The sequence below is a fragment of the Oenanthe melanoleuca genome, chromosome 21 (assembly GCF_029582105.1).
Source record: "Oenanthe melanoleuca isolate GR-GAL-2019-014 chromosome 21, OMel1.0, whole genome shotgun sequence".
Classification (NCBI taxonomy): Eukaryota; Metazoa; Chordata; class Aves; order Passeriformes; family Muscicapidae; genus Oenanthe; species Oenanthe melanoleuca.
In genome coordinates this window covers 4,167,628-4,194,761 of record NC_079354.1, presented here as the reverse complement: position 1 = coordinate 4,194,761, position 27,134 = coordinate 4,167,628, and the positions used below count along the sequence as shown (strand labels likewise).

General features: G+C 52.2%; 1 protein-coding gene across 3 annotated transcripts in view; it reads right to left on the bottom strand.

The window, feature by feature from the left end:
• Positions 1-27,134, bottom strand: part of MEGF6 (multiple EGF like domains 6) — an 81,285-nt gene that overhangs the window by 9,023 nt on the left and 45,128 nt on the right. For all 3 annotated transcript variants that reach the window (XM_056508177.1, XM_056508178.1, XM_056508180.1), the window contains 22 exons: positions 25,502-25,624; positions 19,310-19,435; positions 18,329-18,451; positions 16,959-17,081; positions 15,299-15,436; positions 14,617-14,739; positions 13,607-13,729; positions 12,519-12,686; positions 11,804-11,935; positions 11,588-11,716; positions 9,169-9,297; positions 8,934-9,068; positions 7,687-7,821; positions 5,237-5,362; positions 4,226-4,357; positions 3,731-3,859; positions 3,334-3,465; positions 2,388-2,516; positions 1,746-1,874; positions 1,167-1,295; positions 789-917; positions 484-612 (listed from right to left, as the gene is read on the bottom strand). In XM_056508177.1, coding sequence (XP_056364152.1) covers positions 484-612; positions 789-917; positions 1,167-1,295; positions 1,746-1,874; positions 2,388-2,516; positions 3,334-3,465; positions 3,731-3,859; positions 4,226-4,357; positions 5,237-5,362; positions 7,687-7,821; positions 8,934-9,068; positions 9,169-9,297; positions 11,588-11,716; positions 11,804-11,935; positions 12,519-12,686; positions 13,607-13,729; positions 14,617-14,739; positions 15,299-15,436; positions 16,959-17,081; positions 18,329-18,451; positions 19,310-19,435; positions 25,502-25,624 — 2,871 coding nt within the window. The remainder of the gene's footprint in view (positions 1-483; positions 613-788; positions 918-1,166; positions 1,296-1,745; positions 1,875-2,387; positions 2,517-3,333; positions 3,466-3,730; positions 3,860-4,225; positions 4,358-5,236; positions 5,363-7,686; positions 7,822-8,933; positions 9,069-9,168; positions 9,298-11,587; positions 11,717-11,803; positions 11,936-12,518; positions 12,687-13,606; positions 13,730-14,616; positions 14,740-15,298; positions 15,437-16,958; positions 17,082-18,328; positions 18,452-19,309; positions 19,436-25,501; positions 25,625-27,134) is intronic.

Here is a 27,134-nt window from a genome sequence, read left to right as displayed (position 1 = left end):
ACAGGGGCACACAGCAGGAAGAATAGGAAGGGGACAATTCATTAAAATAACCCTGCCAGAGGAAGGTCCTCCCTTGGCATTTTGGTTTCACCACGCAGGGCTACCGCCCTGCCTTCATCCCTGCTTGGAGCCTGTGATTTTGCACTGATGCCTGGTGGTCTGTGCCCTTGAGAATCCCACCAGCACTGCCACAGGCTGCTCTGGGTGTGCACCACCACTTTCAGGACAACCCTCAGACAACAGGAACCAGCTGGGGTTGGAACTGGATGATCTTCCCACCCAAACCCCTCTGTGATTCCATGGAAGGAGAAAGAACAGCAATGGGCAGAACTGAGGCACAGCCAAAACCACGGTGCAGCCAGCTCCTTGCTTGCTGAAATCTGAACTTTTTGCCTTTGCTTGAGCCCCCAGCCCCTCCCAGTGCAGCACCAGGTGCTGGCAGAGCCGTGGATGCCCAGATCAGCCCCCTCATGCCCCACTCACGTCTCTGGCAGGTGTCGCCGGTCCAGCCGGGCTGGCAGAGGCAGCGCCCTGTCCGGCGGTCACAGAGCCCCCCGTGCTGGCACTCACAGCGCTGCTGGCAGTCCAGGCCGTGCTGCCCCTGGGCACAGGCTGCCAGGGGCACAGGTGGGTGAGACACTGTCCTGGGGTCACCCTCCCAGCTCCCACCACCCCCCACACACAGCAAGGACCGTGAACCCCAACCCCTCGCACATCAGCTCCACAGGAAAACCTTTCCAAAGCAGCACCTGTCTGCCCCAGAGCTGTTTCCCCAGCTGTTTCCTCACCCAGCTCGCAGGCCAGCCCTGTCCAGCCTGCAGGGCAAGCACAGGTCCCCGTGGCTGGGTCACAGGTGCCACCGTTCTGGCAGAGGCAGCGCTGCTGGCAGTTCTTCCCGAAAAAACCCGCTGGGCAGGCTGAGGGAGAAACAGGACAAACATCCCAGTCAGGACACAGATCTGGAGGCTTGTGCCACGCTGTGGGTGGATGGTCTGATACAGAGCAACACTGATTTTGGTGCAAGAGCAACCAGTGACACCCCCAAGGCTGCTCAGCCGCCCACAAAACAACTTTTGGTATTACACCTGCTCAGGTGAGAGCAGCAGCACTCCACCCACCCCGAGGAATGGCATTGCTGCCATGCTGCCAGGGCTGGGAAGGGTTACCTTGCTGGCACGAGGGTCCTGTCCAGCCCTCGGAGCAGAGGCAGAGCCCGCTGACGTGGCTGCAGCTGGCGTTGTTGAAGCACTGGCATGTCTGGCTGCAGTTCTGGCCATACCTGTTCTCCTGGCACGCTGCAGGGGAGCAGAGCAGGCAGGAGTGCTGGGCACTGGGTGGGGATTACAGCAGCCAGGCTCCTACCAACCCTGCCAAGGGCTGGAGAGGATCTGTCAGTGGTGCTTGGCTGCTGCGTGAGGGGGTTTCGTGGGGTTACAGGGAAATCCTACAGGTCTGACATCTGAGCACAGACACTGCTACCAGCAGTGTTACAACCTTCATCTACTTGGAAGCAGTTTTGCTGGATGCCCAAGCCCTCATTACATCTAACCACAACATGCTCAGGCAGCCCCCCCTTGTCTGAACCCAAATTAAACTCCACACAGAGAAAATCACAAATGGGGAGCAGACAACCCAGATCTCCAGTTGCTGTGACCTGGCAGCAGAGACAGCCCTGGCTCCAGACTGCCCATGGAGGGCAGGGTGGGCACCTCCCACAGACACCCACCCCAGGCACAGACACCCACCCTGGGCACAGCGGGGGCCAGTCCAGCCTGGGAGACACTGGCACTGTCCCGTCACAGGGTCACACTGGGCTCCATTCAGGCAGTCACAGACTCGTCGACACTCCAGTCCATAAAACCCATCAGGGCAGGCTGTGGAAAACAAAGGAGAAATCCACATAAAATGCAGAGCTGGAGCCATTCCAGTGGCAAAAGGTGCCTGCCCCTTGGTGGCCTTTGTCACCAATGTGAGGCTGCACCAGTGTGGCAGCCACTGCAGATATTGGATGTGAGTCCACTGTGGACATTCCAGGTACAGGAGAGGGCAGTGGTGGATCAGGAGAGGGACAGCTTGAGGCTCCTGACCAGGAGAGGCTACTGGGGGAGCTGGATCCATGCATACAGGGCCCCCTCCAGGAGGCTGCTCCAAGACCCTGTGTGACCACAGCTGCTGTGCAACCACTGGGCAGCCTATTATTTTTTTTTTTTTTTTTTCACCCTAGACTTTTTCCCTCCAGAAATAAAACCAGAGGCAGCAGTTTGCAGATTTGTTGTTCCCCCCACGACATCCTGAAGAATTCTCTTTGCTGTAACATGATAACAAAGTCAGACAGGGAGCACAAGCCCTGTGGGATGGAGCCCTGGTCCCCAGGGTCAGGTACTCACCGTGCTCACAGAAGGTTCCTCGCCAGCCTGGGCTGCAGGTACAGGCCCCACTGACATGGTCACAGGTGGCTCCATTGTCACACTGACACTGGTGCCGACAGCTCAGCCCAAACCACCCTTCTGGGCACTCTGGAAGAAATGAGACTGAGGAGTCTGTCCTCTCCTGCCCCAGAGAAGATATCCCAAGGCAGGAGCTTGGACTCTGAATAGAATAAAAATACCTGGCAGCTGCTTTTTCCACAAGAACCAATGGGTTCTAACCCACCCCTTACATTGTGTACCCACATCACACAGCCTCCCTGGGGACAGCATCAGCATCCCAGCCAAGGCAGGGGCAGGACTGGAGCAATGCCTTTACCTGCAGCCCCTGGCTGGGTGAGGGGCTGGCAGGGCAGGGTCAGGGAGGGAGCAATGCCATTCCCTGCAGCCCCTGGCTGGGTGAGGGGTCGGCAGGGCAGGGGCAGGGCAGGGGCAGGGCTGGAGCAATGCCTTTCCCTGGAGCTCCTGCAGCCCCTGGCTGGGTGCGGGGCCGGCAGGGCAGGGGCAGGGCAGGGGCAGGGCTGGAGCAATGCCTTTCCCTGGAGCTCCTGGCTGGGTGAGGGGCTGGCAGGGCAGGGGCAGGGCTGGAGCAATGCCATTCCCTGCAGCCCCTGGCTGGGTGTGAGGGTGGCAGGGCAGGGGCAGGGCTGGAGCAATGCCTTTACCTGCAGCCCCTGGCTGGGTGTGGGGCCGGCAGGGCAGGGGCAGGGCTGGAGCAATGCCTTTCCCTGGAGCTCCTGGCTGGGTGAGGGGCTGGCAGGGCAGGGGCAGGACTGGAGCAATGCCTTTCCCTGGAGCTCCTGCAGCCCCTGGCTGGGTGTGAGGCTGGCAGGGCAGGGCTGGAGCAATGCCATTCCCTGCAGCCCCTGGCTGGGTGAGGGGCCGGCAGGGCAGGGGCAGCACTCACTCTGCTCGCAGTGGGTGCCCGTGTAGCCCGCCTCGCACACGCACTGCCCGCTCTCGGCGCTGCAGCTGCCGTCGCTGTTGCTGCAGTTGCAGGCGTGGGCACAGTCAGGGCCCCAGCGCCCCAGGTCACAGGCTGGAAAAACAAAGCAGGAGCCCATCGCTGGTGTGTGCCTGAGAGCACAGCGTGGGCACAGCAGTGCTGCCTTCACCAGCGGGCACAGGGACAAACACAGCTGCAGACAGGCCGGTGGCACTGCCAGCACCGGACAGACAGAGTGAAAAACCAAAAGGATTTCAGAGAGATTTCCCTGCAGAGGCACAGAGGAATAGAGGGATGGCAGCACTGTTGGCACAGGTCAGAGTGGCCAGGGTGAGGGTGCAGAGCACAGGTGCTGTACCTCGCTGGCAGTGGAGCCCTGTCCGGCCGGGCGGGCAGCTGCACGTCCCTGTCACTGGATGGCAATGTCCTTCATTCCCACAGCTGCAGCTCAGCTGGCAGCCAGGGCCGAACCAGCCGGGTGCACACACTGCCAAGGGAAACAGGAGGAACTGCAGGTGGCTGCTGGAGCCCTGGCACTCAGCAGAGCCCCTGGGGACTGCGGTGCTTCAGCAGAGCCACGAGCACTGGCACAGCTCTGACCCCCCAGTGCAGGAACGGGATGAGGGGCTCAGCATTTTCCTCCCTTTCTCCTGCTGCAGAAGTTACCACAGTGCAGATGGGGCTAGAGGGACTTTGAAGACACCCCAATGAGTGAGGAAACAGAGATTTACACAGTGCTCAGCCCGCCCTGCTGAGCGTGGCAGTGCCTGGTTGGTCACTGGATGCAGAAATGCCCCCGTTCCAGCTGGAGATGGACATTCCAGCTGAGGGACCCAGCCCAGCCTGCACTCACCATCCTGGCAGCGCTGACCAGTGTAGCCAGGCTGGCACAGACAGGCTCCTGTGGCAGGGTCACAGCTGGCGTTGTTGGCGCAGTCAGGGCAGATCTCCTGGCAGCCCGGCCCCCAGAGACCCTCAGGGCAAGCTGGAGCATGAGCAGACAGAGAACACAGAGCACTGGGATCAGTGGCAGAGGGAAATGTGTGACCTTTTGGGCTCCCTCTCGCCGCCACTGCTGTGGTCATGCGAGACGTGGACTTTTGTTCGCAGCACGCAGCTACCAGTGAGCACAGCACGGCCGTGCCTGTCCCACAGTCCACAGTCAGCCCTCTCTAAGTGTTATTCTGAGCTCACTCCAGGATTTCTATGCCAATTTTGGACTTGCAGCCACTCACGGGGAGCTCCTCAGTGGGAAATGGTTCTGCTGGCACAGGGACTCCACAGCTGCCGTCACACCACGGACAGCACATCAGTCACTGCTCCAGGACCTGCTGGGAGTTGCAAAGAAGGAGCAAAAGGCTAAACAGCTAAAACCAGGGCAAGAATCCTTCTCCAACTGGTCCTAAACTGCTCCAGGGCCTGGAAAAAAAGCAGCTTGAAATGTATGGTAAGCACTATGCACACGTAGTTCCGTTGCTCAGCCAAACTCTAGGACAGGACATCTCTATGTGACTAACTCCTTCCAGCTGCTGCAGTACTGCATAATCAGGCAAAAGCTTTCAATTTCAGACTCTCTAGTTTTCCAGCAGTTAAAGAGTAACCTGGTGAAGGCAATTAAAAACATGTATCAATAAAAAAAGGTTCCTCTCCTACACTGAGGACTGTGACAGCCAAAAACATCTTCATCTTTTTCATTGTCTTGTTTAAGACTCACAAGCAAAAGCTGCAATTTTTTTCTAATTTTCCACGAAGATTATTCTAACTGCACTGGGTGAATGAATTTTAGTAAAATAAAAGTAATAGGTCTACAACTAAATCCCTCTCTCTACACCAAAATCCCTGAGTGTTTGCTGCCCACGCTCACCTTGGGCACAGTCGTGTCCTGTCCTGCCAGGTGGGCAGTGGCACTGCCCCGTGCTCCTGTCGCAGGGTGCTTCTCCACAGGCACAGGGATGCTGACAGCCTGGCCCAAATGTCCCCTCAGGGCACTCTGTGGGAGAACAGCAGGGTCAGAACTTCCCCCCCAAGGTGCCCAAGAGCATTTTACCAACTTGGCCCTGCAGGCTGAAGGAGCGTTTAGGTCTGTGGGGAACAGTGTGAGAGGTTCCCACCAGTGCTCATGGTTTAGTGGGCATAGTGGGGTTTGCTCAAAGGTTGGATTTGATGATCCTGAAGGTATTTTCCAACATTAATCATTCTGTGAGCCTGGGTGTGACCACTCTGTGAGCCACACTGATCACCTCCAGCATTGCCACCACCGCCCTGGTCTGTCTGCCTGTCACTTCTCTCTTGTTGTGTGTCCTTTCAACAAGTATTTCTTGGTGCAAGAATGACCACTCACATCCCCAAAAAGGGGGCCAAACTGGTGTCCAGTCTTTGGACAAGGACTCTGCCCAAGCCACCCTGCTGTTTCTGTGCTGGGGTGCAGAACACCAGGGTCACAGCCCCACACCAAACCACCTCCTGGCTTCTCCAAGATGCTGTGAGGGCTTTTACCTCCCTGGCTGAATGCCTCCAGGACCTGAGCACAAGGATGTTAAGAAGCAGACAGGTTTGCAGCAGGACACAGATGGAAAGCAGGAAAGAAGGAGAATCCTCATGCAGAGGAGGAATAAGTGCTCATCCTTCCCTCTGCTCTGGAAGCCAGCGTGGTTCTGCTGATCCCAGCTCCGTCTGATCCCTGTACCCCGTGCCACAATTAACAACCAGCTGGTGATGTGCAAACTGAAGGTGCCAGACCAAAGATCCTCACATCCACTCTGAGTCCCCCACAAGAGCTCCAGGCTCACCAAAGCCAATGTTCTGCAAAGCCTCAGCAGAGGCGAGCACGGCGGCTCTGACAAACCGCGGAGGAAACGCAGCGCCTCCATTTCCAGTGACACAGTGGAGTTTTTGTTATTCCTTCTCTTTGCTAATTGATGGCAGATGTTTGTCTTCACCCTTTAATAATTTCCAGATCCAAACAACAGCCAAGAGCCTGCTATTTCTATACAAATATTTGTGTTATTTCCTGTGACTCCCCCCTACAGCCTTCAGCTCCTTTCTTACCCTTTTTTAAAATATCCTGAGCAGGAGAACCCAGCCTGACAAGGCTCCAGGGACTCCAGGGACTCCACAGCATCCCAGCACGGGGGGCTCAGGGCTGCCAGACCCAGCCAGGGAGCATAGCCCTGCAGGAGCTGCTCCCATCTCTCCTGCCAGCACCATGGTAGCGCTTGCATTGGGATTTTTCTGCTTTCTGCAGCTCTTGTTCCAACCAAGTCCTGTCAGGCTCTGCACCACGACCCTGTGCTGAGAGATCAGTGAGGCTGATGGTTGCAGCTTCTGGGCTGGAGTACAGCAGTGCTTGGCTGAACATCAGTTAGTGCAGAAACTCCTGGGATGCTCCAATCCAAATCCTGATGCTGGCCCCTTCCAACCTCTCCATGCAGTGTCTTCTGCTGCTGCAGGCTGTCTTCAAGTGTCCAACTTTTGCATTTTCTGTGGGACCCAACCAGCTGCAGTGGGTTCAGGAGGCCCCAGCCACACAAGAGCAGGAGTGGGTTGATTTTTCAGTCAACACTCAGCTCTGTGGTTGGCAGAACTTATTCTTTTCCAAGCGCCGTGTTCATATTTTGTAATCATCACCTCGTGCCAGTGACTCACTGCCTTTAGGTTCTCTCAAAGCACCTTTGTCTGCCCAAAGTGAAGCTCCCTGGCACACAAACCACCCCCAGGATCTTGAAATCTGCACCCTTAGAGCACACACAGAGCTGGGCAGTTCAGTCACCATCCCATCAACTAGCCCATCATGGAAAGAGCTCTAGGAGGTTCATGCAGAGGCAGAAGTTTGAACCCCAATGTAAATTAAATGTAAAATACTCTTTTGCACTTGCAGATGAAACAGAATTTCAATATGGAATAGAGAACAGAGCAGAAAATATGATTTTGGTGTGCTGGGCAGGGATTGCCTGGAAGTGAATAGACATCAAGGCCAGGGAAGAATAACTAGATCCCAATCACCTCCATCTACCAACACAGAGATGTCCAGAGGCACGGTGAAGTGAGACCTTGTTCTCCTTTTCTGAATCAGGCCCATTTTATACAAGGAATTCACTCTCCCACTTTAAAGAGGTGTCAGTGTCTCACAGAGACCTGTGGATGGCAGGTCCTGTGTCCCCTGAAGTCTCTACTGGCCACCCATCAGGTCACCTGCAGTGGGCTGGGGCTCTCAGGGGATCCTGTAAGTGCTTTTGTGTTGTTTTGTAAAGCACAGTTGTGAGGCCTGGTGAGTTTCCAGCACACACACAGCTGCCATACAGGGCCCTGCCTTACCTTGGTCACAGTGCTGGCCGTGATAGCCCGGGGGACACTCCTGGTGACACTCCCCGGTGACAGGGTCACAGGGCACTCCTGGAGAGCAGCTGCACTTCTTCTTGCAGCCATCCCCGTAAAACCCGGGGTCACAGCCTGTGAACAACCACAATCAGACAGAAAGAAGCTCTGAAGTTACTCCTTGCCCCTGGCAGAGCCCAGCCCTGGGTGTCACCCAGTGTCACAGCTGTCCCCACCCACCACACAGCTCCTGCTGACCACTGAGTGTGAGCATCGTGTGCTCCTGAGCGAGCAAGAGGTGAGACAGTCTGCAAGGGGGGAAAGCAAGCAGAGCTTTCCCTCAAGAAAATTAATGGGGAAAAGAGGCCATGGGAGGAGAAAGGGGGATGCTCTGGGGGTGCTCTGGGGGAACAGAGTGACACCAGGTGGCACCAAGCTGGGTGTGAGTGTGGATCTGCTGAAGGGTGGGGGCTCTGCAGAGGGACCTGGACAGGCTGGATATATGGGACAAATCCAGGGAAATGAGGTTGAACAAGACCAAGTGGGTCCTGCACTTTGGCCACAACAACCCCTGCAGCACTCCAGGCTGGGGACAGAGTGGTAGAAAGGGAGCTGGGGGCACAGATGGACAGCAGGCTGGACATGAGCCAGCAGTGTGCCCAGGTGGCCAAGAAGGCCAATGGCACCTGGCCTGGATCAGGAATGGTGTGGCCAGCAGGACCAAGGCAATGATTCTTCTCCTGTGCTGGGCACAAGTTGGGCAGCACCTTGAGTGCTGTGTCCAATTCTGGGCCCCCAATTTAGGAAGGACATAGAGGGGACTGGAGCATGTCCAGAAAAGAGCAACAAGGCTGGTGAGTGGTCTGGAACACAAGTCCTGAGCTGGGGATATTTATCCTGGAGGAGGCTCAGGAGACCTCATCACTCTGTACAACTCCCTGACAGGAGGGGGCTGTCAGGGGGGTCGGGCTCTGCTCCCAGGGAACAGTGACAGGACAAGAGGACACAGCCATAAACAGTGCCAGGGAGGTTTAGAATGGACATCAGGAAGAATTCTTCACAAAGGGGGTCAGGTGTTGGAATGAGCTGGTGGAGTCACCGTCCCTGGAGGTGTTTAAGGAGAGACTGGACGTGGCACTCAGTGCCATGGGCTGGGTGACAAGGTGGTGTTGGGTCATAGGCTGGGCTTGATGATCCCAAAGGTCTGTTCCAAGCCAGCTGAAGGTGTGTGTGTGTGCCCCACTCACTGTGCTGGCAGCGCTGGCCGTGGTGGCCGGGTTTGCAGTGGCAGGAGCCGTCCCTGGCGTCGCAGCCCCGCGAGTTGTGCTGCAGGCACTGGCACTCCTCCGAGCAGCCCGGCCCAAACACCCACTTGGGGCACGCTGCAGGGAAAGGGAACAGCTGGTCAGCCCCCAGGGAGAGGGGCAGGAACCTCCTTCCCAGAAGGCTGGAATCCAAGGGTAACCACGAGGACGAGCGTACCCAAGTGGCAGAAGCGGCCGTACAAGCCGGGATCGCACAGGCACGCTCCGTAAATCCGATGGCAGTGACCCCGGTTGGCACAGTTGCACTTTTTCCTGCAGTGCTTCCCGAAAAATCCCTTGGAGCACCCTAAAAACAGAGAGAGGTTTCCTGGGAAGATGAGCCAGTTTCAGCAGCTGTGTTGGGTTGATGTGGCCAGAAATGTGGATTCTGTCCCACCTTCTGCAGCCAGCTGGGGCAGTGACCCTGATCTCCTGGCACACATTATCTGCTCATGGGCCATCTTTAAACCAGCTGGGCAATCATCTTTATCTTCCCACAGCCCATCCTCCCTCCAGGAGATATCTCCTGTTCATGGCCAGTGAGTCCCAGGGCATGACTGATAAAATTCCATCATCCCACTGGGAGATGCTCCAGCCAGGGGAGGAGCCAAACATTTCCTACCCAGATAAAAACTGAGGTTTTGAAGAGCAAGTTATCCATCTTTCCACCGGATTCCAGAGGAAAACCAGACCTTTCCACATCATCTCTGGACCTTCAGAGGAAAACTGCACCTTCTACAGGAGCACTGCTCCAGCTGAACCACATCTGCCACTGCAGGAAGATGCATTGAATGGGACTGCTGCCTACACCCTGACTGACTGACAGGGTGTCAGGTTGTTTTCTGACTCTGTCAGCATTGGGACTGTTCTTTGTAATACTGTATTACTATTTCGATTTTCCTAGTAAAGAACTGTTATTCTTAATTCCCATATCTTTGCCTGAGAGCCCCTTATTTTCAAAATTATAATAATAATTTGCAGGAGTGGGGGGTTTACATTCTTCATTTCAAAGAGAAGGTTCTGCCTTTATTGGCAGACACCTGTCCTTCAAACCAGGACAGCAGGTCATTTAAATTGAGACAAACAACAGAACTGGAGCCGTGTGAGGACAGGGATGCACTGAGGGAAGGGATGCAGCCAGGGGCAGAGTGATCAGATTCCCTGCAACAGCTCCAAATCAGCTGTGTCACAGGAGATCTGACTTGCTGCCACTCCTCGTGGTGCTCCAGGGCACCCATCAGCTCTGCACTCCCTGTGACCAGCAGCTCTGCTGGTTGGGACAGAAATAACCCACCCACAGGGCTCTGAGAGGTCAAGGCTGTCCTCTGGGAGAAAGCAACTCATGAGGCTGCTCCTGTTGAAAAGCCACAGGGATATTTGCACTATTAAGTGGATAAAATTATTGTTTTTTCTCTGTTATGCTAAAGATCTCAATATTGGAAGCACATGGCAGACGGGCTGTGTCAGCAGAGTGCTCTGGCCAGCAGCTGCCCAGCAGCACGTGCCTTGTTCTTACGAAGAGAGGAGCAGAGGAAATGCCACCCTGGAACAACAGAACAATTCTGCATTGTTTATTTTAATTTTACCTTCCTGTTTTCTCTTTGTCCCTCTCAATCGCCTCCTTCCTACAGAAAGAAGAGGTTGGGGTATCTCTTGTGCTCATTTGCATTCTGCTTCACTCTCCTTCTTCAGTAATAGTTCCCATATGCTCCTAACATGTGACTGAAGTCCTTTTGTCTGAATCTCTGGTTGTCTCCCTCTTTCTGGTTTTCAAACCATGTCCCCCAAATTTTAACTCTTTGGGAGCAAGAAATAAGCACCATCAGCAGTGACACCTCCTTTGGGTACTTTGGGTAACTACTGCTGTCACAGTTTCCCAATGCTTTGAATGGAAAATACCTCCACAGTTACCATGGAAATTAACCATGGAAATTGGGGGTTTGACATTTCTTTCCATTCTATCTGGCCCTGAATGCCCCATGAAATAGAGATCTCTGCCCCGAGTCATGGATGAGCAGTGAACAGCAACTGCAAAGGTCTTTGAGTGCAAACACCTGGAGCACTGTTTTGTGGGAGAAGAGTACCACTCCTTTTGCTTTTTAAAATGACATTTTTCCACACAAGACTCAGTGGCTGATGGAGCAGGCATGTGTTCGAGCTGCTCTCACTGGGATGACTCAACAACAGAGCTGGAAGATGCTGCTGGTGAGCAGCCACAAAAGGACCAGTTGGTGGGGGTTGGGGTTTGTAAGGTTAGATGTATTAGTAAAGAGCTGTTAATCCTACCCCCTTATCTCTGCCTTAAAATTCCTGATTCAAACAAGGAGAGGGAAGGAGAGGACGTAAATTCTCTATTTCAAAGAGGAGCTTCTGCCTTTCTTGGCAGACACCTGTCCTTCAAACCAAGACACCAGTGTAGGGAACCCCACAGGAAACACTTCAGAGAGGCACATCTGGAACATCTGAAAGCGGCATCAGCGATGGCCAGAACAGCCATTTACCCACTGATGGCAAATCTCTGCTGGGTCAATACCCCAGGGAGAGGAGGACAGGGATGGCCCCCAGCACCACAAGAGGCGAGGGGATGGCAGACTCACCGTCCTGGCAGAGCTCTCCGGCCACGCCGGGCGGGCAGCGGCAGGCGCCGGTGGCCGGGTCACAGGTGCCGCCGTTCTGGCACCGGCAGCTCTGGCTGCAGTTGCTGCCGAAGGTTCCAGCTGGACAAGCTGGGGAGGGAGAGGGAGAGACGAGGCTGAGCCTTGCAGGGCTGCATCCAGTGCACTCCCAGAGCAGGGCACAGAGCTGCCACTCACTCTGGTTGCAGAGCACGCCGGTCCAGCCGGCCGGGCAGTGGCAGCCGCCGCCCTCCGCCGTGCAGGTGGCTCCGTTCTCGCAGTCGTCACAGGTCAGGCTGCAGTCGGGACCAAAGGTGTGCTCCAGGCACACTGAAACGAGAGGAACTGCAGGTGAGATCCTCCCCGAGGCTGCTGCAGCATCCTGAGGGGTTTGGGTGGAGAAGGGGAAGGGGAAGGGGAAGGAGAAGGAGAAGGAGAAGGAGAAGGAGAAGGAGAAGGAGAAGGAGAAGGAGAAGGAGAAGGAGAAGGAGAAGGAGAAGGAGAAGGAGAAGGAGAAGGAGAAGGAGAAGGAGAAGGAGAAGGAGAAGGAGAAGGAGAAGGAGAAGAGAAGGAGAAGGAGAAGGAGAAGGAGAAGGAGAAGGAGAAGGAGGAGGAGGAGGGCAGGAGGAGGAGGAGGAGGAGGAGGAGGAAGAGGAGGAGGAGAAGGAGAAGGAGAAGGAGAAGGAGAAGGAGAAGGAGAAGGAGAAGGAGAAGGAGAAGGAGAAGGAGAAGGAGAAAAAAGAAGAGAGAAAGAGAAAAAGAGAAAAAGAGAGAAATCCCCATGCAGAGGCAAACACAGAAAAGGCACTCACAGGCCGGGTGTGTTCACCAAACAAACCAACCCAGCCTGCACCGTTATTCCTGAAGGGCTCCAAGCAAAGCGTGGCACTGACCGCTGCTGTAAAATGCCCACCGAATTTCTCTGACAGCGTGTGCTCCCCTCGTGCCTCCACCTCCTCCTCCTCGTCCTCGTAGTCGTCCTGGAAGAGCTGGGTGAGCTGGTCCCGCAGGACGGCCACGTGCGGGATGGGGCGGACGACGGGGCGCCGGCCGTCCAGGGCCTCCACCGTGTCCTCTGCGGCTGCGGAGCAGGGACGGGGACAGGTCACAGGGCAAGGGCACAGCGCCCCGCGGAGCTGGACAGCGGGGCAGGACCTCTGCAGCAGCAAAGGGAAACTCTCGGGGGTGTCAGGTTTGCAGCACTAGCTAACTAGCTAACTAACTAACTAACTAACTAACTAACTTTTGATTTCTCTAAAGTTCTCCCAGGTTGGTTGTTCAGGGATTTTCTGGCCAGAGTGGGCCCAGATCAGGTATGTGACCTCAAGATCTTTGTATTGCTACAAATAAATAATCTATTATTATCTATTATATAATATACATACTATATATTATTATATTTATTATTTATATTATATATAATATATATTATATATATATAATTATATAATATATAGCATATAACATATAATAGATAATAGATAATAGATAATAGATAATAGATAATAGATAATAGATAATAGATAATAATAGATTATTTATTTGTATTATAATTTTATATAAAATAAATAAATAAAAAATATAAAATAATGTAATAAATATTATATATTATATAATTTATATATTATATATTAATGTATAACATATTAATAATATATTATTTATATGTAATATATCTATTATATAATAATCTCTTCTATAAGGAGAAGCTGTAGAGGTGTCTGTGGAAGGGGCTGTGGCTCTGTGTTTAATGTGTTTAATTTATTGGAGGTGCAGCTGTCCCAGACACCCTGCCTTTCCCTGGACAGGGCTGTGAACCAGGCTGAGACAGAGCTGGTCCTGCCTGGCAAAGCTGCCCAGGGCTGGGATGAGGCACTGCCACTGCTCAGCTGCTGTGAGGGGCTGGGAGAGCTGAGGTGCAGGGCTAAGGAGCTCAGTCTGTGTGGTGCTGGCTCAGACAGGAGGCAGAGGAGGGACCCACAGCTAGGATGAGGCACTTACAGATGCAGCTCCTTCTGTCTTCATCCAGCTTGTGCCCAATGTCACAGCCACACTGGAACGAGCCTGGCTGGTTCTGGCACGTGTGTTCACAGCCACCATTGTCTGCAGAGCACTCATCCACATCTGCAAAACACAGGGCACTCCAGTGGGGCAGGAGCACTGACAGGGGCCTGGCCATGCAGCAGCAATGGGCTGCTGGAACCCTCTCAGCATGCTAAGTATGTGAAGATATCGACTCTAAAAATGGAGTTAAACCACCTCAGGGATTAGGGATGCCTGGGTTTCAACCAAAAAAAAATGTGCTGGGCTTCAGTTATGGGCTGGTGGAACCCTCTCTGCCAAATATGTGAAGCCATCAACTCTAAAAATGGAGTCAGGGATTAGGGATGCCTGGGTTTCAACAAAAAAAAATGTGCTGGGCTTCAGTTCCCATCAATTATTAATTGTGTAGGAACAGGTGGGTGTGTTTGGCTCCTTCCTCTGGGAAATGTTGTTGAGAGCTTTGGAAGTGAGAACAATTATTAGGGGGATTTTTTCCCCACATTCTTTCTGTTGAGAAGGTGACTCATCAGAAAGCTGGCAGGAAAACTGGTAGGAGCTGGGAGAAACTGGAAGAAATGCCTGGCTGTTCACAACCAGGTAGGACAATTTCTTGTTCTCCTGATTAAAAGCTTCATTAGTCACTGTCTTGGCTGTGTTTCATACAGACACTGTTATTTGTCTTTCTCCCTTGGGTGAAAGTGATGGGCAGTGCTGCCTTCTGGGGTTGAACATCAAATGTTTTTTTGTGAATTAATGGGGTCAAGCCTGGGCCAGCTCACTCTGAGTTAGCCCAATGTGACCTTGATGTGTTCAAAAAATCCCACTGCCCCTCTCCAGTTGGGCTGGGCTTAGGGGTTAGAACTGAGCTGCCCAGCACTAAACAAACAACAGGCAAATTAGAAGAAGAGGAACCAATTCCCTGCATGTCCCTGGCTCTGCCTGGAGCCCATGGAGGTGCTGGCACTCACCATCACAGCCACAGCCATCTGTGCTGAGCCTGTACCCGGCGTGGCAGGAGCACTCATAGCCCCCAGGGTAATTGTAGCAGTCCTGCTGGCAGCAGTGAGAACCGGTGTCACACTCATTGATATCTAAATGAGAAACAAAGGGTGTTAGTACACTGCAGAGTGGTGACAGGAGCTGCTGGACTGCTCCCTGACTAGTTCTGGTGAGCTTTTACTGATCTGCTGCCAAAAGCTGAGCCAGGATTCTCGAGTTCCTCCTGAAATCAGGGAGATTTGTGTTAACAGATCATCCTCCCATCGAGGGAGGAATCCTGAGTCCTTGAGGGAAGTTCACTGTGATCCCCAGCTGGGTTACAGGTTTCATGTTCTTACAGGCAGGGTGATTCCTGCTGACTGACTCCCGCTTAGGGCAGTTTCATCTGGGAAAAACTCATTAGTTTGGAAGTCATAATTGCTGTCCAAGCCATAAGTGCTGTCCAAGTGTATCTTGAAGGAAGTTTGGGGATATCTTTGAGCAGAGCAATATTTCATCTGCTCTCTTTGCATCAGTTTCTATCCTCTTTAGCCTGTTTGAAGTGCACATACACAGTAGCCAAGAGAGATCCTGACCTAAGATCCAAGAGGGATCCTCACCATTACCTGGGACGTGCTGGGAAATCAAAGTCTGGCTTTTCCTGTTCCTTACCAGTGCACGACTTCTGGTCCTCTTCCAGCCGAAAGCCAAAGTTACAGGTGCAGACTGGGCCAGAGCTGGTGTGGTGGCACACGTGGGAACAGCCCCCATTGTTGGCTTCACAGCTGTTGACAATCTCCATCTCTATCCCTGGAAAAGGCAGCCTGGTCAGGATCCTGTGGGACACATCTGCACACACCACTGGCCCCGGCCTGCCCCCACCAGCTCCTGGCACTGCATCCCTGCTGAGGAGGGGGATCTGCAGTGGGAAAGGATGGAAATAGCTCAGCACAGAGGCCACTGCTGGGCTGGGAAATGGGGTATAAAAAGAAACCTCTGGATTTCACGCAGCCTCTTATAGGGACGGGGTCGTGGAGCAGGCTCTGGACAATCTCTGGGATGAAACTGCTCCCACTCCTGCCAAGCAGCAGCGTGTGCTGCCAACCAAAAGTTGGCTCAGCCTCAGAGCAGAGCTGTTCTGGTGCCAGGGAGAAATGGGAGCAGCAGAACACAGCTAAGTAGGGAAACATGCAGATGCCTACAGCGAGAATCGTTAGCTCCCGACATGTCAAAAGTGGTCGGCGCAAACATCAATTGCAGCCATAGATCATCCGGGCTTGGCAAGGTTTCTGTAAACTTGTCTAGTTAATTAAGCTTTCTTAAACTAAAAGGAACTTGTTTCATGGAGCTTTGACTCAGTCCTGAACCTCAGGAAAACAATTTCTGCCTTCAAGAACACTGAGTTTTTCGTGCATTCAGACCCAAGAAGGATGAAAGAAAGGGAGCTTGATGCTTCCCAATGGATCTGTGCTTGTCATAAACAAAAGCTGTGCCACAGTGGAAGACTTTTTCCAGATTTCACAACATGATTGTCATCCCTCTCTTCCCTTTTCTTATTAAAGCAGCACAAACACAAGAGTTTTGCTTAAAAGAAACGTGCTAGGAAAGGCAGGGAGAAACACTTTCCATGTGGAAAGGCTGCTTTGCTGACCCCAGGGCAATGTCAGTGCTTATGGTGTGAGATGGCTCTGTCCCTAAGAAGAAAGCTGTGTACATACTTAGGCTCTTAAATCTCATGTCATCATCCTGGTGCCCCACACTGCTCTGTTTGATGCCTTTCAAGACCCATTTATGGCCTGCAAAGCCTTGCCCTCACACCCTTGCCAAGCTCCAGCAGTGTCACAAGGGGGCTCTCAGAGCTCCCAGTGACACCAGCTGCCAGCACTGGGACTGCCATGGTATGGTGGCTGTCACCTGAGAGGGGCTGGTGGCTCTGGCTCAGCCTGGCCCTGCTGGGCTGCAGCAGCTGCAGGGAGCTGTGAGGACACACAGAGTTTATTTCTTGCCTTGATGGGAGCAGATGTGATCCCCTCACTGGCTCCATCCCTCCAGTGACACATCTGCAGCTGACTGGGCTCGTCCAGCAGAGTCCCCAAGAGCAGAACTTGGATTATTTGAAGCCAAATGGCTCCAAATCAATTGCCTCAACCAGCTCAAGCGGCTTCGTGGCGACTTTAAAGATCAGACCAAGACTTTTATCTTGGTGGGGGAGCAAACAGCCCAAAAAGTGCTTGTGAAATCCTTCAGCAGAGACTGCCACAGCGATTCCCAGAGGGCAGTGACAAGCAGGTGCCTGCAGCAGCCCAGGGCTCCCTGCCCTGCTGGTACTCACGGTAGCAGCGCTTGCCATCCGCCCCCAGCTCGTAGCCCGGGTTACAGGTGCACTTGAAGGAGCCCCGGGTGTTGAGGCACTGGTGGGCACACATGGCCAGTCCTGTCAGGCACTCATTCACATCTGGGAGAGGGAAAGACCATGAGATAAGCAGGCTGAACATTAAACATCCTTCCAAGGGGACTATTGTTACGGTAGTTGAGTTCTGCACTGGTTTCTTGCACCCTGAACTCTTCATTGGGGTCCAGATCAATAAAGACACAGAGTTAAGAGCTTGGAATTGCTGTAAAGCTTCCCAGGAGGATGGATCACACGACAGTGGGGCATCCACAGACTCACAGATTCAATGAGGTTGGAAAAGACCTTTGAGAACATTGAGTACAATCTATGACCTAAAACTGCTTTGTCACCAGACCATGGCACTCAGTGCCACATCCAGTCTGTTCCTGAACACCTCCAGGGACAGGGACTGCACCACCTCCCTGGACAGCCCATTCCAATGCCTGGTCATCTGTTCTGTGAAGAATTTCTCCCCAGTGTCCAGCCTAAACCAGCCCAGGAGCAGCTGTCTGTTGTTGCAGAGAGCTCATTGCACAGACACCACCCGAGCCATCTCAGGGAAGGCGTTTTGCTTCCCTCCACTCTGCTCACACTGAGCACTCCCTCACCCATGGGATGTCCCACCCCAAGGGTCTCTTTAGGCATGAGACCTCCTCAGAGAGGACGTGCAGGTGCTCAGGAGTCTGGGTTCTCTCAGAGTCACCAGCAAGAAAGCTTCTCCAGACGACCTTGTGTTGTTGCAATGCTGTTTGTTTATCTTATCTTCCAAAATGTTTCGGTCAGCCCGACACAGGTCTGCTCTGCAAGGCGACCATCACAGAACTGCCCTCGGGCGGGCTGTGCCAAATCTTTCATACCTAAAACTACGTACACAATGTTTACAAACTCTTTCCAATGCCATGCAATCTCTTTACAATGTCCAGTTCTTTCCCCATCCAATCTGTGGGTCCCAGGATGCATCCCCAACATGGATGACATGAAGAAGAAGGAAGAAGGAGCCCACCACACCCAGGTTCCTTCATCTTGACCACATGGCCCTCAATATAAACAATCCAAAAACCTACTAATTCTACATTCTAATATTCTAATTTACACTATGCTTGTTCTCATGTTTTGTGATTCTTCCCTCAGTGTTGGCAAATTCTCCCAAGGAGCTAAATCCAGCCCCTGCGGCTCTTGGGTACCATTTGGGGGTCTCAGAGTGGTCTGCCATGGGGGTTTTTGCATCCCCAAAGGAGTCAGGGAGATACCCTGGACTCCCACAATGGGACACAGTGATTTCCCCCCCAGGAGCTGTGCAGGGCACTCACCTTGGCAGGCCTTGCCATCGGGGGCCAGCTGGTAGCCGGGGTGGCAGTCGCAGCGGGCGCGGCCGCGGTGGCTGAGGCAGCGCTGCATGCAGCCCCCGTTCCTGTCAGCACACGGGTTCCTCACTGCAGGCACAGCACAGAGCACATTCCACACTGACCCTGACCTTGTGGCGCTGGGGAGCAGGGCAGGAGAGCCTGCAGTGTGTGAAAGCCTGTTCTGCACCAGGCAGGAAATCCCTGCTCTGCCCATTCAGGAGGATTTACAACGCTGTGAGATCCTGCAAAAGGCTGGCACTAAGCTGGGTAAAACCCTTCCAGCAGAAGCTTGGCACAGGCACGTCCCTCTGCAGAGATTACAGAGCAAGTACTGGCAATTTGCTCCAAGTGCTCCCATCCAGAGGTTTCCCAATCTCTGACCTGTCCAGGGCCGGACAGATGCTCCAAACCTCACTGACTGCTGCGTTTGTAACAACCCAGTTGTTCCTTTTGTCATCAGGACTTTTCTGCTTCCTGCCTTTTGAATGCCATGCTATGCTGCTACGAATGAGAACAACCCTGTGTTCTGTCCCCTTCAGCTTCTCTCCCTCCTGAGCCAGGAGCAGGTCAGCCAGAGAGGGAGAGGATCTCACCCTGCTGCCCCACTCTGCTGCCCCTCCACTCCCACAGCAGCCTGTGCCTTCATACAATTTCATTCTTGTTGGCCACATTCCTCCAGCTCTTCCCATCCCTTGGAAAAAGCCACAGGACATGTCCATGGCAACAAAACACACAGAGCTTTTATTGGAAATCCCCCAGTCTGATCTGCTGGACATCTGAGCATCCCCATCCCACAGCTCCCAGCTGGAATCCGTGTCTCCCCAGCCCCCCAGTGTGCCCTGGGGACTCATGGACACAGTGTTTGCCCTGCTGGACATCTGAGCACCCCCATCCCACAGCTCCCAGCTGGAATCTCCCCAGCCCCCAGGGCGCCCCAGGACTCACAGATGCAGCGTTTGCCATCCTGGTGCAGCTGGTGGCTGTGCCTGCACTGGCAGCGGTGCTGGGCCAGTGTCACCTGCACACAGTCGTGCTCACAGCCGCCGTTGTTCAGGGCACACGAGTTCAGAGCTGCAAGGGAAAGGGGCACAAAGGAGGGCACCTGCATGAGTGAAGGGCACCACAGGACCAGGGCAGACTGCACACACCTACAGCTGGTGAGGATTTAAGCCTGGAGCACATTCAGTGATAAATTCAAGGCCAGCTTGATGAGCAAGGAGGGTGCTAAGTGGGAGATGTTGCTGCAAAAGGAGAGGCCCCCACCACTGTGCCAGGTGGGCACTTTGCTCTTTCAAGGCAAGATCAGCTCAGCAGTGTTGGGTAGGAACTTAAAAAGGTTCTTTCCCACCATAAGAGGCCCCAGACTGTCCCTGCAGGTGATTCAAGGACACAGGGAGCTGGGTCAGGTCCTGTCCAGCCCTGCATGGGAGGGAAGCAGGTTTCCTGCCAGGCATCCTCCCCCTCTGAAGGGCACCGTGTCAGCAGCCAGGCTGCTGTGCTCTTGCTGGAATTCCCACCCTTTTGTTCCAGGACAGTCCCTGCAGGTGCAGTGGCACAGCTGCCTCAGGCCATTACTGCTCAGGGAGTTGTGCTCAGGTTTTCCTGTAACAAAAACTGAGTTTCTGGCTCCGTGATGTGCAAAAGTCACTGATCACACAGAGCAAGGCCCAGCAGGTCCTGCCAGCTCTGGGAACTCTCAGGGAAAAATGTTTTAAGATGTATCCTGTGTGTCCATACCTGGACCAGGTGAAAAAATCCCCAGCTCAGCACTCTGACCAGGAGATTTCTGTGTGGAACCTGGGGCATGTGGGGTCCCTGGTGCTGTCACATGGACATACAGCAGCAGCAGCTCTGATTTCATCCCCAGTGCAGGCAGGACTGGGAACTGAGCTTCCAAACTGGAGTTCCTGGCCGTGCCATAGCATTTCTGTGTGGCCTTGCGCAAGGAGCCCGCTGGATTCCAGGCAGTCAGGAAACAGAAGGTTTTGCCTGGGCTACGGCACAAAACAGACCCTGTGACCCAACATGTGGACTCCTCACGAGCCTGCTATCATTAATCAGCCTGGGAACAGCCTCCTCCTGCCGTTGCTGTAATCTGGGATGTCTCTGCAGGCTCAGCAGAGCAGCGGGATGTTTAACTGGGATGTGAGCACCTCGAATGTGTCAGAAGCTTTGTTTTTACTGCAGCTCTCCAAGACCTTGCATCCAGGAGGAATTTGAGCAGGGAAATAAAACAGGGAAGGACTTTCTGGAGCTGGATTTGTGGACTCTGGTAGAGAAGCCATCATGGGATAATGACATGCCTCCAAAGCCATCCAAGTCCCCTCTTGGAGCACTGGATGTCTCACCCACCCAACTCCTGGTGCACTGAGCTTCTCCAGTGAGAGGTATCTCTTATGAGAATTGGGAAATTATCCTTTAAAGCCTGTTCTGTCCCTTAGGAACCCCCAAAGTGTTGCAGCCCAGCTGGGTTCAACCCAGCCCTGGCTCCCATAACGGAGCAGGACGATGAGCTCTGGTCTCACACGTTTCTGACCTATTTTTCAAACTCCAGAACAAACTAATGTGCTGGCTTGGAGGAATCTTACAGGAAAGCTAAAAATATCTCTAATGAAAACCATCTCTCCCCAGGCTGATGCTTCAGGTGATCACAGTGCCCTCCACAACCCCCAGAGCTTTGGAAGCAGGAGAGCCTGGAAAGCAGCTGCCAGCTGAAGTCTCTGCTTGTAACACTTCTGAAATCCAAGGCAAGCTGGGTCCTTGCTCTTGTGCATTAGTGAAAACAAATATTTGGCTCAGGACAAAAATAAAGGCAAAAAAATATATGTTTTCATTTTTTTCTGCACACCACTCCCCTGCAAAAAAAAAAAAAAAAAAAAAAACTTTAACTCAGAGCTGGGGATCACTCTCATCCCAAATGTTAAAAAGACTTGACTTCTCATTTTATGCCTTTAATTAGCTAAACAACATTTGAGGGGAAAAAGCAGCTTGACAGGGTCAAGATTTTGCCATACAAAACATGAGGCTGGACAAGAACTCGGGGTTTATGTTAGTTGTGCTGGCATTGTTTCCTTTAATCCATTTGGAAGGAAACAACAGAAATAGTCAACGTTCCTGAAAAGCCCTGGGTCATAGTTACACTACTCAAGCTCTAGCAGAAATGGGTGGTCATTTAAAAATATTCCAATATATTTAAGTGTTTAATAACATATATTCAAAAATAGCCATAAATAATGCGCTTGTTGGAGAGCTTTTTTTAAAAATAAAAAAGAAAATAAGTCAAACAATGCTGATGCCTGCCAAAACATTCCTTCATCTGGGAAAAGAACTGGGCCAACATGGAACAAGCCAATGCATCTTATGTCTAAAATAACCTCCCAGGATGCAGTTATTTGGGTGAATTTGAAATCTAAATAATGGGCTCCTTGCAAACTCCTAAAAGACAACGGAAAAAAATCGAAAGTCTGGGTTCTTGCACACAAGATTTCAGGAGAGAGAGCCCAAGGGAGGCTGGGTCTCCTTAGCTGCCTCCTCACAGTCACAGCCAGCAGCCCTCACTGCTGGCCTTGCTTTAATTACTGCTCGGGGTTTTTATTCTGTTTACAGAACCACTCTAAAAATATTTCCATTCCCAGATGCTCTGCCGAGCTTAACATTTCTGTGACAAGGCTGCCAAACCCAGTGTCATCCTGTACATCACACAGATTTTTGTAATTACAGCTCAGACAGATTTTCCACAGATGATATTCCAGTGTCTGTGAGAGGAGGTTCCTCCCAGCCCCGCTGTCTGAGGGGAGTGCAGATTCTGACCCTCTCAGGCCTGGAAAATGGATAAAGAGGGATGGAAAGGAGGTTTTTGCTGCTGACAACACCTGGGAAGTGGATCTGTGCAGCAGCAGCCTGACACAGGAGTTGATTTAATACCTGCATACTCCAGCTGCCCTTCTGACTTTTCCTCTCTCCTCTCTCTCACCTTTCCTTCAGATCCACCAGGAGCACTGAGCTGATGCCCCAAGAGTGACTGTGAGCAGCTGTAACCAGAGCTGAGCAGGATGTTCCCTCTGCAGCATCACACAAACCCCAATCTTTCTAAGAAAAGGCTGAAAAATGTGTGATGGGGCAAAGAAAAGGTCAAATTCCCTAAAATGTGCGAGTTGCCTGCAAGATGAAAAGCCCCACCAAGCACACACAAGTAGTCACTGACTCCCTGCACACACAGTTCAAGCCCACACAAACCTCCTGGCATGGTCCTTGTGCTCATTAGATCACCCCTAGCCTTGAGATTCCCCCATTTGAAGTTCTCCTAACATAAACAGGGATCCATCATGTAATCCCAAACTGATTTATGCTAACCTCAGACAACTTCCAGAAACATGTTGTGTGTTAATCCAGACCATCTCTCTGCTCCTCAGGCCAACAAAAGCAATTGGCTCCCTTTAAACCCCTCAGCCTCAGCCTGGCCTGCATCCCTGTGCTGAAACAGTGGAGAAGGACCTGGAGATGTCAGCTTCCTGCCTCTGCCCATGTGGTTCTGATACAAAAAGAGGTAATTTCAGGACGCCCAAGGCCTCTCTTTGTTCTGTTTCACTCGCAATGGAAGGGGCTGCTCCTTTTCTCCCTCTCTCAGCAGCCATTTGAACAAAGAGATGCTGCACAACTGAGCTGCAGAGCACCAGCAGTGGCTGAGAGCTGGACACAGGAATGGTTTTTAGTCATTTTTGTGCTCTCCTGAGTCACAGCCCCAGGACCAGCCAACCCTGGGAAGCTGCCTTGGCACATTGTGGGGGAATTTTGGGGCTCCAGCTCAGCGCTGCCAATCCATCATTGGAGCCTTTGTGGGGTTTGTGGGGACCAGAAATCATCTAAAGAATTAGAGCCATGATTTGGCAGCCCTTAACCAGAAGCTTGACTGCAAAGGCCTCTTTCTGTCTCCAGAACACTCTGGGGCTGTCAGGAACTTCCCAAATTTGTAGTTGTCCCAGCATGGAGCTGCGAGCTTCCCTGAGCAGAAGGACAAGGATGGATGGATGGATGGATGGATGGATGGATGGATGGATGGATGGATGCTCACTGTCTCCCCTTCATTCCTGGTCTATTCCCTATATCTAGTGGCAATATTTTGCATTTTAACAACTCAGAATCTCTACAGAAGATGAGAGAAACTTGAAGAGAAAACCAGCTTTGAGCAGTTACCCCAAATCCCTCAGAACAGATCACAGGGCAAGCTGGTGTCTGTGGGTACAACAGGACTGCCACAAACACCAGCAGAGGAGTCACCTCTGAGCCTGTGCTCTGTTCTCAGCTTTATAAGGAAAAGAGTTCCACCCCTCCTCACAACTGGTTTAATGGTTTAGTACAGAGCTCTGTGTGACATATACACAGGGCACAAACGTGTAAAGAGAAAAAAACACCCATCCTGCAATGAGAAAACCCTGTTTTAGATCTCCGTTGCTATTTTAGAAACATTATTAGATAATTATGCAGTGAGAGGTTGTTATTTGCCCTGCCTGGTCTGCTTTGCTTTCTTGAATCTCAGCACCCCAAACTCACTGCACATTCTGCAGCTCCACTCCCCAGAGCTGCAGGAACTGCCCCACTCACTCCTGTGGGTCAGATTTCATGAAGAGAGACCCCTCACTTTTGGCAGATGAATTCCAGCACTGCCCATTGTGGCAGATACTCTCACAAGTTTCATGCAAAGCAGGTTTGCAGCGCTGGGCAGGGGCAGCCCTGCCTGCCTGGAATGCTCAGCTACACCAGCAGGGAAGCCTGGAGAGTGAGAGAAAATGATGGAAATTCCCCTTAGAGAAGAGATTCCTCCCTATAGCCATCCATTTTATGCTTTCCCTGAAAACTGTCCCACCTTCTGGGCTGGTGCTGCCTGATCTCAGCCTGCCCAGTGTTTTATTCTGAAAAAAAAAAAAAAAATCCTCCAGCTGCAGGATCGCTGCACACCACAAGAAAGGGAGCAACATATTGCAGAGACAATTAGGAGATGACAGACCACAGCACACTCACATGTGACAGCAGCAGTGCATCACCCCGACACAGGTGCTCCAGTTCAGGGCTTGTCCCTTATTTACCATCCTTTTCCTTCTGGATTTTTCCAGTGAGATATGGGGTGCTTGGGGATCTTGCACCTTAAATTTCACATGTTTGGGTGTCATTATGTGCTGGAGGCAGCTGTGGCCAGATGTGTGACAGTGCATGGTGGGTACAGCTTGCCTGGATGGATTTTTCCTGCTCACATCACCATTCCCAACTGGAACACACAGGCTTGCACAGAAAACTCTGGAGCACAACTGTGTTCTGAGAAAACCCAGCAAATGGTCTCTGCAAACACCACCACACAGGAATTCTTTCCACTGGCACGAAAATATCCCTCAAATAATGGAAAAATGTGTCAAATGAAGCTGTGAGGGAGAAGTGGTTTAATTAAAGCAGCCACAAATGCTGGAGGCAGACACCAAATTCCACTCTGAGCCTCCAGTCTGGGGCAGGCAGACAACAACATTTCAAGGAATTGGCCCCAAAATCAGCTGCAGGGCAAACCTGGTGCCTGGATGATGATGTTTGGACAAGCACCATCCAAGAGGATGCATTACCAGCTTCCCAGAGAAGGTTTTGGATTATTGTGGCCATAGTTCCCCACAGAGCCACATTTATTGTCACTTGTCTGTCACATCTACTGCCCACAGCATGATCTGGAGAAATACTGAGGTCAAAATGAAGCCTGACTTGAAATTTCTCATAATTTTATTTATGTATCTTTTCTGAGAATGCCATATCTGATTTATCCTGTACCAAAAGCAGAGGCACCAAAGCACTTGCAAGTTACTTTTCCTGAACCAGAATAAACTGAGGGACAGCAAAGCAGCCCCAGTTGTTGGTGACCACATGGAAGAACAGCAAATATTTAGAACCCAGGGACAGAAACTGTGAGGGAAGACAGAGGGACACAGAGGAACACACAACCCATCATCATCATCATCATCATCATCATCTCACATTCTGGGCACAGAGGGTGGGTGGGAGTGAGGAAATCAAGGTTTTCTGTGCACTGCCACAGATTTACTGGTAGGAGAAGGGCTGCAAAGAAGAAGAGAAGAGATTGCCCAGGAATTCCTTGGAGCTCACCGAGGCAGGTCCTGCCGTCCGCGTGCAGGCGGAACCCAGGCTGGCACTCGCAGTAGTAGGAGCCCAGGGTGTTCACACAGCGGTGCTGGCAGCCCCCATTGTGCACCTGGCACTCGTCAACATCTGCAAAAAAACAAGGAAAAGCGGATAAAAACTCAGGGGAGTGGGCAGGAGGGTGGCTGAGCTCAGGAATATTTATCCTGTGTTGCCCGACTCTGGATCTGAGGAATGAAAGCAAAGGGAACAAGATTGGCCATTTTGTTATGTTTGGTCAGCCAAGCTACTCGTGAAATTCCAGGGACAAACCTGCAATCAGTGAGCAACCACCACAAAAACCTGATCTTGTTTGCCACTCAGCACAAACCATCCACATGGTGACCTTCTGGTCTCCTCATAATGGTCACCCTTCCCACTGTCTCCAAAATAATGGATTCATTCCTATTTTACATTTCCTTGCTTGTCAAAGGAAATTTTAAGTTTCTAAGGCAGATTTCTTCCTGTGCCATGATTAGAAACATGGAGATGATGTGGACAGAGCTGCACAGATCCTTAATTCCTGCAGTTCGTGGGTGTGCACAGGTGTGCAAGGTGTGCACCTTCACGACCCTTCAGACTGGGAAGGATCAGAGGGGGGAACCAGATCCCACCCACACGAACAGCAAAGCACCCAACCAGCCATTCCCTTCCCCATGGAGAGAAAAACTTCAGCAGCTTTGGGTCTCCTCGTGTTTCTCTTTGCACTTTGTGCACCTCCAGCTCACCCAAACCCCTCCCAGCAAGGACAGCCCAAGCCGAGCCGAGTTCCCATCTCCCTCCTATCCACCACTGTTGCTAAGAAGATAAAGAAACATTTCCTGAGTGAATCACGGCAGGGTGGGGCCCTGGCCGTGTCCTTGCAAGCCAGAGGGGCAGGAACGTGCCCAGCCCTGCTCCCACACCTGGCACAGCAGTGCCCAGTGCCCCAGCCCAGCTCTGCTGCACCCACAGCTCCTCCTGGGCAGGCAAAGGGCACAGAAAAAACAGAGCAACGCAGCCTTGGCTGAGCCAAATCTTGGGTTCATCAGGTTAACTGGCAAGAAAAGCAGCCAGCAGCAAGGGAAGGTCTGGGTCAGGGTGGAATGGGAAGAGAAGTGGGAAAGGTGATGCCTGTTTGAGTTGGTGTTTCTGAGCTCTGCAGTGGTTATACAAAATTACCCTTTTCTCAGAGCACTTTTCCTAGCAAGGCTTAAAACATTAAAACCTAAAGCTGAGAGATCATAAAAACCCCTCCTGTCCCAGTGATTCCCAGGGAACCCCAGCCTTGTCTGGGTCCTGCTGCACTGGCCATGCTGGGCTCCCCCTGCAGAGCTCCCACTGCAGCTGTGGTCTCCATCAACCCAGCAAAATGCTCATTTCTGCAATGCCAGCCCTTTGCTTTATTCACTGGACTGAGCATTTTAGGAGGTTTTGCTATTTTCTTCCTGTTTTTTCCAAGACACTTAATACTGAAAGAAAGGAAAATGAATAGATTTTTGAGGTGAAATATAAGCTTTGAGTGATGCTCTCTGAAGAGTGAACCAAAGCCAAAGTGCTTTTCAAGGGGAAAAATGTGATGGCATGAGCCTGAGATGCTGCTCAAAGCAACCTAATTCTG